The sequence below is a fragment of the Pelophylax lessonae genome (genome assembly GCF_965119305.1).
Source record: "Pelophylax lessonae genome assembly, chromosome: 4".
Classification (NCBI taxonomy): domain Eukaryota; kingdom Metazoa; phylum Chordata; class Amphibia; order Anura; family Ranidae; genus Pelophylax; species Pelophylax lessonae.
The window spans coordinates 133,848,013-133,860,074 of NC_138771.1; the positions used below are offsets into that span (position 1 = coordinate 133,848,013).

General features: G+C 43.4%; 1 protein-coding gene across 1 annotated transcript in view; it reads right to left on the reverse strand.

Moving 5' to 3' along the window:
• Window positions 1-12,062, reverse strand: part of BBS4 (Bardet-Biedl syndrome 4) — a 48,389-nt gene that overhangs the window by 8,942 nt on the left and 27,385 nt on the right. The window contains exons 10-11 of the mRNA XM_082257128.1: window positions 11,812-11,880; window positions 10,585-10,737 (exon numbers count right to left, since the gene is read on the reverse strand). Of these exons, the coding sequence (XP_082113254.1) occupies window positions 10,585-10,737; window positions 11,812-11,880 (222 nt within the window). The remainder of the gene's footprint in view (window positions 1-10,584; window positions 10,738-11,811; window positions 11,881-12,062) is intronic.

The window sequence follows — 12,062 nt, forward strand, 5'->3', positions numbered from 1 at the left end:
AATTACTATCTGGGTTATATACCACCTACAGGTGAATGGACACTGGAAAACCAAAAAGACAGAAGTCCCCCTCTATGCAACCCCTCCCATACAGGAAGTACCTCAGTTTTGTAGCAAGTAATACACTTCCCAGACAAGAGGGCAGGGACCTCTGTGTCCCATGATATACTCTAAGAAAAGGATTTTACAGGTAAGCTGTGGGAAAAATACAATTTTCTTTATCTTACATCACGGGACACAGAGCAGCCATAATAATTACTATCTGGGATGTCCATAAGCAATGCACTTGAAGAGGGGGGAGGGGGCACTGCTTATGCCATTAGATTAGAGATCTACATAGGTGCCTGCAGCACACTGTGAACAAATGCAGTATCCTCTTGGGCTCTAACATCCACCTGATAAAATCTAGTGAATGTATGTACTCAGTGGTGTTTTTAGGTTTTGTGCTGCCCTAGGCCTCACTAAACTCATGCACCCCCTAATTTAAATATTACCCCTCCCTCCCTGTCAAGGCCATGCCTCTTCCAGTTTAAGACCCGCCCTGCCATATGTAAACCACACCCCTTCCTCTTTTAGGCTCCACCTTTTGTACCATGCATGGTGAGCCTTAAGTTGGCCATATTCTCTACAATCTGATTGTACAATCTCCTTTTGAGCTACCATCAAATGGGTAGTACAAGGGCCTGCCTGATTTGATACAGAGTGAATGTATGTTTAGCTATGTCTTTATATTACATGGTTTTGGTAAATATAAAAGAGAATGTCCAATCTGATTTTTTTAGTTTTTGGTCAGCTTTATGGAGATTGTTGGAGAAAGGGAAGAAGGGATGGATGGATAGAGGGATTAATGGATGGATGGAAGTAGGGATGAATGAATGGAAGGATGGACAGATTTATGGATGGAGGAATGAGTGGATGGGGGGGGGGGGAACAGATGTATGGAGTGAAGGTAGCTGTCACACACTGACCTGGTTTTCTTTGGACAGGCTTCTTCCCCCCCACTACAGAAGTGGACTTTAGTGAACACCCCCGGACATGTCTCTCACACAGGGACCAGTCGTCCTTGCTGGGGGCTGCTGCGTCTCTTGGAGGTACACACCCGGTCATTGTTGGATTCCCTTGCCTGTCTCTTCTGTCGGATGAGAGAGCTGGCTATAGCCGTAGTCATAGTAGGTGTGGGGAAGGCTGCTGGTGTGCTGAGTCCTCCCTCTTCTCCAGGATGATGGAGGGGGGAGGGATCAGGACTTTCCCATCACTCCCAGTCCTGGAAGGTCCCAACAGGTCACCAAAGGCTGGAATACATCCTGGAAGATCCAGGAGAGAGGGATCGGTCACAGGGTGGTATTCCTGGTAGGCAGAAGAGAGCCCATGTAATATGGCAGCACATCCCTGAGCCAGGCATCCTACATTCTTTTCCTATGGGGGGGGACACATCCTGGGTCACCCAGATAGGAACCCCCTGAGAATCATGTTAGCGGTGTGAATGTCACATGAGGAGGAGTGATAGAGCGGGTCCCAGGTAGGGAGCAGTGAGGATCGTCCACTGTGTACACAGCACAGCCCTCCCCTCCTCTGCTGTCCTTGGATCTCAGCATGACATTAAAGCCTAAGTTCACTGGACACCCTCCCCTCCCCCCCAGTCCCTATGTTCCAATGCCCTGCGCTCCCCCACTGGCAGGACCCCGCTTTACAAGTCCGAGGATCTGAAAACCCCACTGCATCACCTACATCCGTAACTCTCAGCAGAAGAGGCATTCTGATTGGTCACCAGTGCACCATCACATCGATGGCGCTGGCCAATCAGATTCATCTAGACCGTCCTGTCAACATGCTGACGGCCCCCTCAGCGCTGGTGACCACAACCAGTGGTTAAGACATGCGGACTGGTGTCACCCCCCTGGTTGGTACCACACCCCCATAGCAACGCCACTGCTGGCACTACACTAAAAAAAAGTGTAGTGCAACTTGGCAGGGACTATTTTCATTCAGGAGCAGGCTGTTTTTTCATGTAGGGGAGCTTTTTTGCTGCCCCCCTGCAAAGTGCCGTCCTAGGCCTAGTCGGCCTAGGCCAAGATACAGCATTATATGTACTGAAGACCAAGTAGCGGCCTTGCAAATCTGAGCCATAGAAGCTTGACGGCAAACTGTCCATCAGGCACTTACTCTTCTGGTAGAGTGTGCCTTTACCCAAAAGGGTGGGGCCAAGAATCGGCCTTCAGAATTTGAGCTGACATCTTCAAACAGACTCTGAATGCCCGTACTACATTGAGAGAATGTAACAACTTCTCCTCTGCCCTTTGAGGATTTGGAAAGAAGGAAGGCAGCGTGATTTCTTGATTCAAATAAAAACTGGACACCACCTTGGGTAAAAAACTTGGGTGTGGATGTAAAACCACCCTATCCTGGTACAAGATCAAAAATGGCTCTTTACAAGAAAGAGCCACTAATTCTGACACCCTCCTTGCCGATGTTACTGCATCCAAAAATACTAACTAACTTTCTTGTCAAAAGCAGAACCAAGGGAATATACCGAATGGGCTCTAAGGGTTGCTTCCGTAGGACCTCCAGAACTAAATTTAAATCCCAAGGGTGGCCTAACTGGCAGAAGCATACGAATTACCCCTTGTATAAAGGCTCGAACTAATGAATGCAAAGCAATCGGTCTTTGAAAGAATAACGATAAGGCAGAAATCTGACCCTTAATCGTGCCTAAGGCCAGTTTCATTTCTACCCCCATTTGCAAAAATGCTAGAATTCTCCTGATTACATATTTACAGGGATGCCACTTCCTGGCCTCACAGCAGGAAATGTAAGGCCTCCAGTCTCTGTAATAGGTGTTCCTAGAGATTGGTTTCCTAGCGTTTATCACAGTAAAAACTGCAGGACCAGAGATTCCCTGCTTCAAAATCCTGGCTTCAATAGCCAAAATGTCAAATCTAGAGACTGTAAAGCAGGATGGAAGATCGGACCCTGAGAGAGCAGGTCTGGATATAGTGGGAGGATCCATGGCCTACCCACCGCCAATCTTACAATTTGTGCGTACCAAATCCTTCTGGGCCAAGCCAGACCCATCAGGATTAATGGTTTTCCTTCTTCCTGAATCCTGCGCAGAAGTCATGGCAGCAGCTAGACCAGGGGAAAGGTATAGTTCAGGGAAAACTGATCCCAGGGAGTCACTAAGGCATAATTTCCTACTGGCAGTGGACCCCTGGCCCTGGACACAAACCTGTGCAACTTGTTGTTAAACCTGGATGCCAACAGATCTATGTCCGGGACCCCCCAGAGCCAGCAAATTGAGGAAACGTTCTCGGGATGTAGAGATTACTCCCCTGGAAATGTGCTAGAAACTCAGAAAATCCGCCTGCCAGTTTTCTACTCCTGGAATAAAAACTGCCGACAAGCATGGCACACATTTCTCCACTCAAGATAGGATGTGACCCACCTCCTTCTGGGCTGACTCCTGGTGCCTCCCTGGTGGTTGATGTAGGCCACAGTCATGGCATTGTCAGATTGGATCCTGATGGGGAAACCCTGTAGTCTGGTAGTCCAGAGCCTTAGAGCCAGGCAAACTGCTCGAATTTCCAGGATATTGATTGGCAAACTCCTTTCTAACAAGCACCATTTTCCTTGGACAGTGGCTTCCTCCAGAACCATTCAACAGCCGGAGATACTGGCATCCGTGATCACCCCCTTCCAGACCACTGGTAGAAAGAACTTCCCCCCTCTCCAAATTCCTGGTTACCAACCACCAAGCGAGACTCTGACGCATCCTAGGTCACAGAAACATGTGATAATCTAGAGCTTGTATCTTCTTGCTCCAGGCCAACAGAATGTTGTTCTGTAATGGTTTGGCATGGAACTGCTTCGAATGAAGGCACCATCTTTCCCAGCAATTTCATGCAAAGATGAACAGAAGGGTATTTCTTCCTTCTTACGAGCCTTCTTGGCCTTGACCTTTCTTTGTGACAAAAATATCTTTGCCTGCACTGTGTCCACAAGGAGACCCAAATATTCTAGATCCTCAACTGGCAGTAACGCTGACTTTGCCAAGTTCAGAATCCAACCCAGACGTTCTAAAAACTGAACTGCCCAGGACACATTCTGGCTTAGCCTTGAAGCCGACTGATCTAGGAGTAAAAGATTGTCCAGGAATCCTACAACCGCTATTCCCTGAGATCCTAGGATTGCCAATACCGCAGCCAGAGTTTCTGTGAACACTCGTGGAGCCATGGCTAAACGGAAGGGCAAAGGAACGAACTGAAAATGGCGGTCTCCCACTGCAAACCGCAGAAACATTTGGTGGCCCCAGAAAATAGGCACGTGTAGATATGCATCTTTGAGGTCTATGGATGCCAAAAATTCTCCTCCTCACAGAGAAGCAACAACTGAGCGAATTACCTCCATTCGAAACTTACAAATGTTTAGAACCTGATTCAGGGCTTTTAGATCCAGAATAGGTCTCACGTCTCCATTTGGCTTGGGGACTAAAAAAAAAAAATTTGAGTAGAAGCCCCTATATTTCTCGTTGGCTGGGACCTCTGTACTCACTGACTGTGATTTCAGATGGTCTAGAGCAGGGATCTTCAAGAACTACAATTCCCATCATGCCTAGTCATGTCTGTGAATGTCAGAGCTTTACAATGCCTCATGGGATGTGTAGTTCCGCAACAGCTGGAGGGCCGTAGTTTGAGGATCCCTGGTCTAGAGCCTGAAATAAAGATTTTCTCTTTACCGGACCTGTGGGTATGTTGGACTATAAAAACAGAGAGAGGGAGGAAACACCCAGAATTCCAGTTTGTACCCCTGTGAGACCGTGGGGACAACCCAGCTGTTTTGAATCACTTCTTCCCAGGCGTCCAAGAACTGTAGTAGCCCCCCCGACTGAGTGGGGGCGCTACTTCATAAGGTAGATTTAGAGCTAGGCTTGTTAGGCCTCTGGATCCAGGCCTTAGTCTGCCCTTGACCTGGAGGTTTGCATCTAGACCCAGACGGCTGAGGCCATCAAAACTGCCTAGAGTTAGAAGTACTAGGAACTGGAGTGTTAAGACACCTTAAAAGAAGGACGTTTACTCCTCCTTTTAACTGGTAGAAGCGCACTCTTCTCCCCTGAAATCTTTTGGATATATCTATCCAGATCGTCACCAAAGAGGCATTCCCCATGAAAAGGGAAACCAGCTAGAAACTTCTTGCAAGGTAACTCTGCAGACTAACATTTTAACCACAAGATTATTCACATACACCGACAGAAGAGCAAAATGAGACACCTGCTGTATGGAGTCCTTAAGGGCATCTACTGTAAAACACAAAGCGCGAGGCAAACCTGCTAACTCTTCAGCAGACTCCCCCTGAGCAGGTATACTCTTAGCTCAGTGTTTCTCAACTCCGGTCCTCAGGGCACACTAACAGGCCAGATTTTAAGTATTACCTTGGGGGAGATGCAGACTAGAATACTGCAATCACTGAGCAGCAAATGATATCACCTGTGATGTATTTCAGTTTTCTTGCAAACCTGGCCTGTTAGTGTGCCCTGAGGACCGGAGTTGAGAAACACTGTCTTAGCTAAACATTTAACACGGTCTTTCAAAGACTGACAAACTCCTATAACTGCAACTGCTGGTTGTGCCTCAGCCCCAGCAATAGCAAAATAAGCTTTTAGTAAGGACTTCAATTTCTTATCTGCTGGATCTTTAAAAACCTGGGACAGGACAAGTTACATTTCTATTCACAGAAGAAATAGCAGCATCAACTCTTGGGATACTCCACTTCTTTGTAAATTTTTCCTCCATAGGATCAGTGTTAATTTTGGAAGCACATTTTTATTTAGTTTTAGTCTTAGTCTTTTTAATAAAATGCCATTTTACTTTTAGTCGTATTTTAGTCATCTAAATTGTTTTAGTCATATTTTAGTCTACTAAAATCTCCAGTACATTTTAGTTGACTAAAATCTTATACATTTTAGTCAACTACAAATGGAATGAGTTTAGGTAAATTGTAATGCATTATTTAAACATTTCTCTAGAATTTCCAAACTAATTATATACTCCTGGAGTAAAAATCTAATAATATATTATTATTTATGGCATTAAGTTTAAACATGCACCACAGACACAGATTTAGCAATTGTGATGAATAATGTCTTTATAAATAAAACCAAGTTTCATAAAAAAAAAAAAAAAAACTGTGAACTCTATTGGCTGTAATGTCACTGCACATTGTACCTAAATGTATTACCAACATTATTAGGAAAAAAATATAAGAAAAGCCTTTTTCTTAATTTTTTTCAGCAGCTTAGTAGATGCCCCCTACTTATGCTTATGCGGTGGTGCAATACATGTTTAAACTTTATTGTGCTATTATTAGTGGCTCTGGATGGAATTGTGTTGCCAATTTAGAAATGGCCAGCAGAGTAGTGTTCATTTTTATGTAAATTTTCAATTTAGGTTTAGTCATAGCCTTTTGACTAAAATGCCATTTTAGTTTTTCCTCGTATTTTACTCATCTAAATTGTTTTAGTCATATTTTAGTCTACTAAAATAGTGTTTAGACGACGAAATTATTTTGTCGACGAAATTACCACTGCATAGGATACAACAAAGAAAACATTTTGGGAGAAACAAAAACCTTATCAAGGAGATCCCAATCAGCACACACCATCCGCTCTAAAAGTGGGTGCAAAGGGAAAGCCGCGGAATTCTGTGGAGAGCGTAAAGAGCCTAATGAAGAGAAAGACTTCAGCAATCTCTATAGGAGGTAACCTAAATCCAGACTGGACCATTTCAGTGAGGGACTGAACTAACAATCTTTGCGATTGGGAGTCCAAAAACGATTCCTCAGATCCTGACTCCTCAGAAGTGGAACCCTCAGCTTTACCTTATTCTTGGTTATTTACGGCTACTTCTTCCACATCCTCTGCTCAATCCTGTACTTAAACAGGGGGGGGGCGGGCCCATCGCGTTTCCTCCCTCCTTGCGACACTGAAGCCATTATGCCAGCTATCTTTCACTCAAGGCCAGCTAAAGCGGACGCCAAATCCTACTTTGTGACGTAGGCTGAGACAGAAGCACTAGAAGTAGCTACTATGCCTGACAACCGTAATGGCTGAGATTGGCAAGTCACCTCTGGCCTCGCAGGAGAGGTTAACATACAGGATGCACAGCTAGGATCCTCCAATCGTGACGGCGGCACATTTGTACCCCTTCCTGCTGTGCTCCCCCCCCCCTCCCCACTTCTCTTCCGGGAAGACATTGCTCCAAGCCAGCAAACCTGAGGTACCACTTTAGTGTACTCAAACCTTGTGCTAAGCTGTAATCAGCTTATCGCTGCCCACGCTGCCAGGAACACTTGCTCAAATGCTGCGGCCGCCTATGCCCTTTAATACGCCTGCGCGGCATGCCACATGCACGTATGGTGCGTCATGGACACACCCCCAGCTCCATGTGCACGTCCGTACCGAAAGGTGTTCTCTTACCTGCGTGCGCATGCTCCCCCTTGCCTGACCGCATATACAGTGGTGAGAACGGTCACTAAAGGCGTCGGGTGTGTGAGACCAGGTCCTCGGGCGGGGAATTAAAATCCTGCCACCCGCCAAGCTTCTCAGGGAGGCCAGACAAATAAATGTAAGGAATTCGAGGTATGCATACCACAGCTGAACTAGACATCACTGCCCTCTAGTGGAGACACAAATCATGGCACCTGGCATACTGTAAATGTTATTTAGGCAACAGTGCACAGGTTTTTTTTTTTTTTTTTTAATTGCTTACCAATCCCACCACAGGACTCTGCTTATAGCTAGAATGTAACCTTCACCCATCACGGCGGGTCCCGGCACTTGTGGACCTTCAAGGATCGGGTCCCCCTTAATCTTGGTGCCACTGCCTTGCACCTGTAGAGCATCCTGCTGGATCACCTTTGGAGTCGGATCCGGATTCCAGGGTCCAGCGTCCAAAGGGATCGCATTACAGGCAATATCTCATAGTCTTCCATTTACGAAGGCTCAGGTACCATCTATTTTAGTATTTCACTATCTGTATGGATCTGATCACATAGCCCCCTGGATCCTGAAGGATTTTTTTTTCCGGGACCATAACATATCCTTAGAATACAGAGCTTCTCTAACCATGACCATCACCTTCAAGAGACTGGCAAAAAAACTGAGGTACTTCCTGTATGGGAGGAGTTATATAGAGGGGGACTTCCTCTCTTTTTGGTTTGCCAGTGTCCATTCACCTATAGGTGGTGTATAACACAGATAGTAATTAATATGGCTGCTCTGTTTCCCGTGATGTATGATAAAGAAATAATCTATAAACACTTCCGTATCTGAAATCATTCTTATAATACAGCATTTTTTTCCCACACCTGCTGAAGATGTTTTACTTGCTGATAAGCCGCTCGGCTGTCATTACAGGGAGCGGGAGGGGACGGTCGATCGCTAATATATATTATATATAATATATATATTATATATTATTATAATATTATTATATATTATTATATAATATATATATTAGCGATCGACCGTCCCCTCCCGCTCCCTGTAATGACAGCCGAGTGGCTTCTCAGCCGCATCGGTTGTCATTACAAGACAGCCGACCGTCGGCTATGGATGCCGGTACCGGGGTGATGTCATGCTTCTGTGACGTAAAAAAAATTAGACAAAGATATATAATTTCAGAACTTTTTCCACCTTTAATGTGATCTATATATTGTACAACTCAATTGAAAAACAAACTGAAATATTTTGGGGGATGGGAGAGGTAAAATAAAAAATGTGGTTGCATAAGTGTGCACACCCTCTTACAACTGGGATGTAGCTGTGTTCAGAATTAAGCAATCACATTTAAACCCATGTACACACCTGCCATCATTTAAAGTGCCTCTAATTAACCCCAAATAAAGTTTAGCTGTTCTATTGTCTTCCCCCACACTGTAAAGCGCTGCGCAATCTGTTGGCGCTATATAAATCCTGTATTATAATAATAATAATAATAGTAGGTCTTTCTTGTTATTTTCTTAGTCGCATCCTACAGCAAAAGCCATGGTCTGCAGAAAGAATCAGAGGGATCTCATTGTTAAAATGTATCAGTCAGGAGAAGGGTACAAAATAATTTCCAAGGCATTAGCTATACCATGGAACACAGTGAAGACAGTCACCATCGAGTGGAGAAAATATGGCACAACGGTGACATTACCAAGACCTGGACGCCCCTCCAAAATTGATGAAAAGACGAGAAGAAAACTGGTCAGGGAGGCTTCCAAGAGGCCTACAGCAACATTAAAGGAGCTGCAAGAATATCTGGCAAGAGGTGGCTGTGCGGTACATGTGACAACAATCTCCCCTATTCTTCATAAGTCTGGGCTATGGGGTAGAGTGGCAAGACAGAAGCCTTTTCTTACAAAGAAAAACAGCATCCAAGCCCAACTAAATTTTGCAAAAACACATTTGAAGCATGTGGGAAAACGTGTTATGGTCTGATGAGACCAAGGTTGAACTTTTTGGCCATTATTCCAAAAGATATGTTTGGCGTAAAAACACTCCACATCACCAAAGAACACCATGCCCTCAGTGAAGCATGGTGGTGGCAGCATCATGCTTTGGGGCTATTTTTCTTCAGCTGGAACAGGGGCCTTAGTTAATTATGAACAATTCTAAATCGCAGTCAATATTGGCACAAAATCTTCAGGCTTCTACTAGAAAGCTGAACATGAAGAGTAACTTCATCTTTCAGCATTTCAGCATGGCAACGACCCAAAGCATACATTCAAATCAACAAAGGGATGGTTCACCAGAAGAAGATTAATGTTTTGGAATGGTCCAGCTAGAGTCAGACCTGAATCCGATTGAAAATCTGTGGGGTGATCTGATGAGGGCTGTGCACAGGAGATGCCCTCGCAATCTGACAGATTTGGAGTGTTTTTGCAAAGACGTGTGGGCAAATATTGCCAAGTCAAGATGTGCCATGCTGATAGACTTATACCAAAAAGACTGAGTGCTGTAATAAAATCAAAAGGTGCTTCAACAAAGTATTAGCTTAAGGGTGTGCACACGTATACAACCATCTTATTTTAGTTTATTATTTTTACTTCCCTCCACCTAAAAAATTTCAGTTTGTTGTTCAACTGAGTTGTACAGTTTATAGGTGGAAACAGTTCTGAAATTATTTATCTTTGCCTCATTCACAGCACAGAAACCTGACATTTTAACAGGGACTTTTTATATCCACTTATAGCTTCAAAAAGTAATATAGCAACTTGCAATTTTTAATCACAACATATTAACCTGCACCATGCAGTAGAAAAAACAAAATTACATGGAAAAAGGAAGCATATGACATGTGTAAGTCACAATAAATTAAATGTAAATGTTACAACTATAACTCAAAATTTGTACTCTGTAGTGCTCTGTAATTGTAATCCAAATAACATTCCGGCACATATTTGTAATATCGCAACAAGTCATTGTATTTGTATGCCTAGAGTTCTATTTAAGGCGTTTATCTTTTCTTTTAATTTGTGATCCAATAAGAAGAAGTTATATTATCAAAACTACGAAAACCTTACATAAGTATAGTAAGGCAGTCTTACCGCCACATACTTCTTCTTTCCATAAAAACACATGCCAATATTGTTCCACAAGGGGGAGCTTTCTGGGACACTGGCAGCAGCTACGCGATACTTGCTAAGAGCCACATCATAATCACCATGGGACTGCATCATACAGCCAGCTGCTAATATGCCCTTTAAATGAAAAATGTAAAGTTAGGAATTCTGTCTCACAATTTAAGAAAAAACTTTTTTTTTTAATAGTTAATATTAATAGTGCAAACTAAACAACGGGCACTTCCCGTGACTGCATGTCATTTTAATTATATGAATTTTAAACTTGCCTTTGCTATTTCAGAAAAAAAAGTTATATTGACATGCACACAAAGTGTAGGGAACATATTGCATGTGAGTGAATAGCAACAACCCAACTACTGTATACTATATAGAAAGAGGATAAAAGATACAAATATTAATGCCAAATATACAATAAACGCTTAAAGGCATAGTTCACATTTACCAAGATGCTGCCTGTGCAGGAAGGGGTGTCTGTAGATAAAACAAACTGAGCAGCTTTGATCAAAGTTGAACAATGCCTTCCTATAGGTGTAGGCCATTTATATACCTCCTACATTCTGACAGATAAACTCCCAGAGATCACATCATCCCATCCTGCCTTGTTGCTAGGATGTTCCCAAGAGACTCCTAGCTCTTACTGTTCTCCTGCACCATTACAGGAGTGAGCTCACAAATGCTGAGCTCTGAGCTACTGTATCAGGAGAGAGAAAGCGCATGAGGCGGTTTGAATTAAAGTAAGAGCTTGCTTCTGTGATAGTGAACAGTAAGAACTAGGATTCTTTTAGCAAAAGCCTAATGGGCCATACACACTATAAGATTTTCTGAAGACTTTTTCCTTTAGACTTACCAAAACCATATAATATGAGGTCAAACCCAAACACTTTCAATTTGTATGCAATCAGGCAGGCCCTTGCACTACATAGAAAAGGTAAATCTGTAGGAAAAGGTCTTCAGAAAATGTTATAGTGTGTATGGCCTTTAAGCAACAAGGCAGGATGGGATGATGCGATCCCTGGGAGTTTTCCAGTCAGGCTTCAGGAGGTATGTAAATGGCCTAAAACCTATAGGAAGAGCATTATTTAATTTTGGTCAAAGCTGTACAGTTTGTTTCTATCTAGAGGCGCCCCCTACCTGCATAGGCAGATTTTTGGTAAAGATGAACTATGCCTTTAATTGCATACATTTTCTTACCTTATAGTTGGTGGGGTCATATGTCAAAGCATTCCCAAGATATTCAAATGCTTTCGGATACAAACCATTCTGTAGTAGAAAAAAGAAGAAGAAGAGGAGTATCTGGGCTTTCATGAAAGTACTTTACTGCTCTAATCTTGAGATGTTGATTTATTTGTTGTTCAGCCTTTCACAGTTGTCACCATAGCAGAAATATTGGTGGAAAAATCTTTATTGGGGACAACTGTGAAAGTGACAACTAATCTGACATT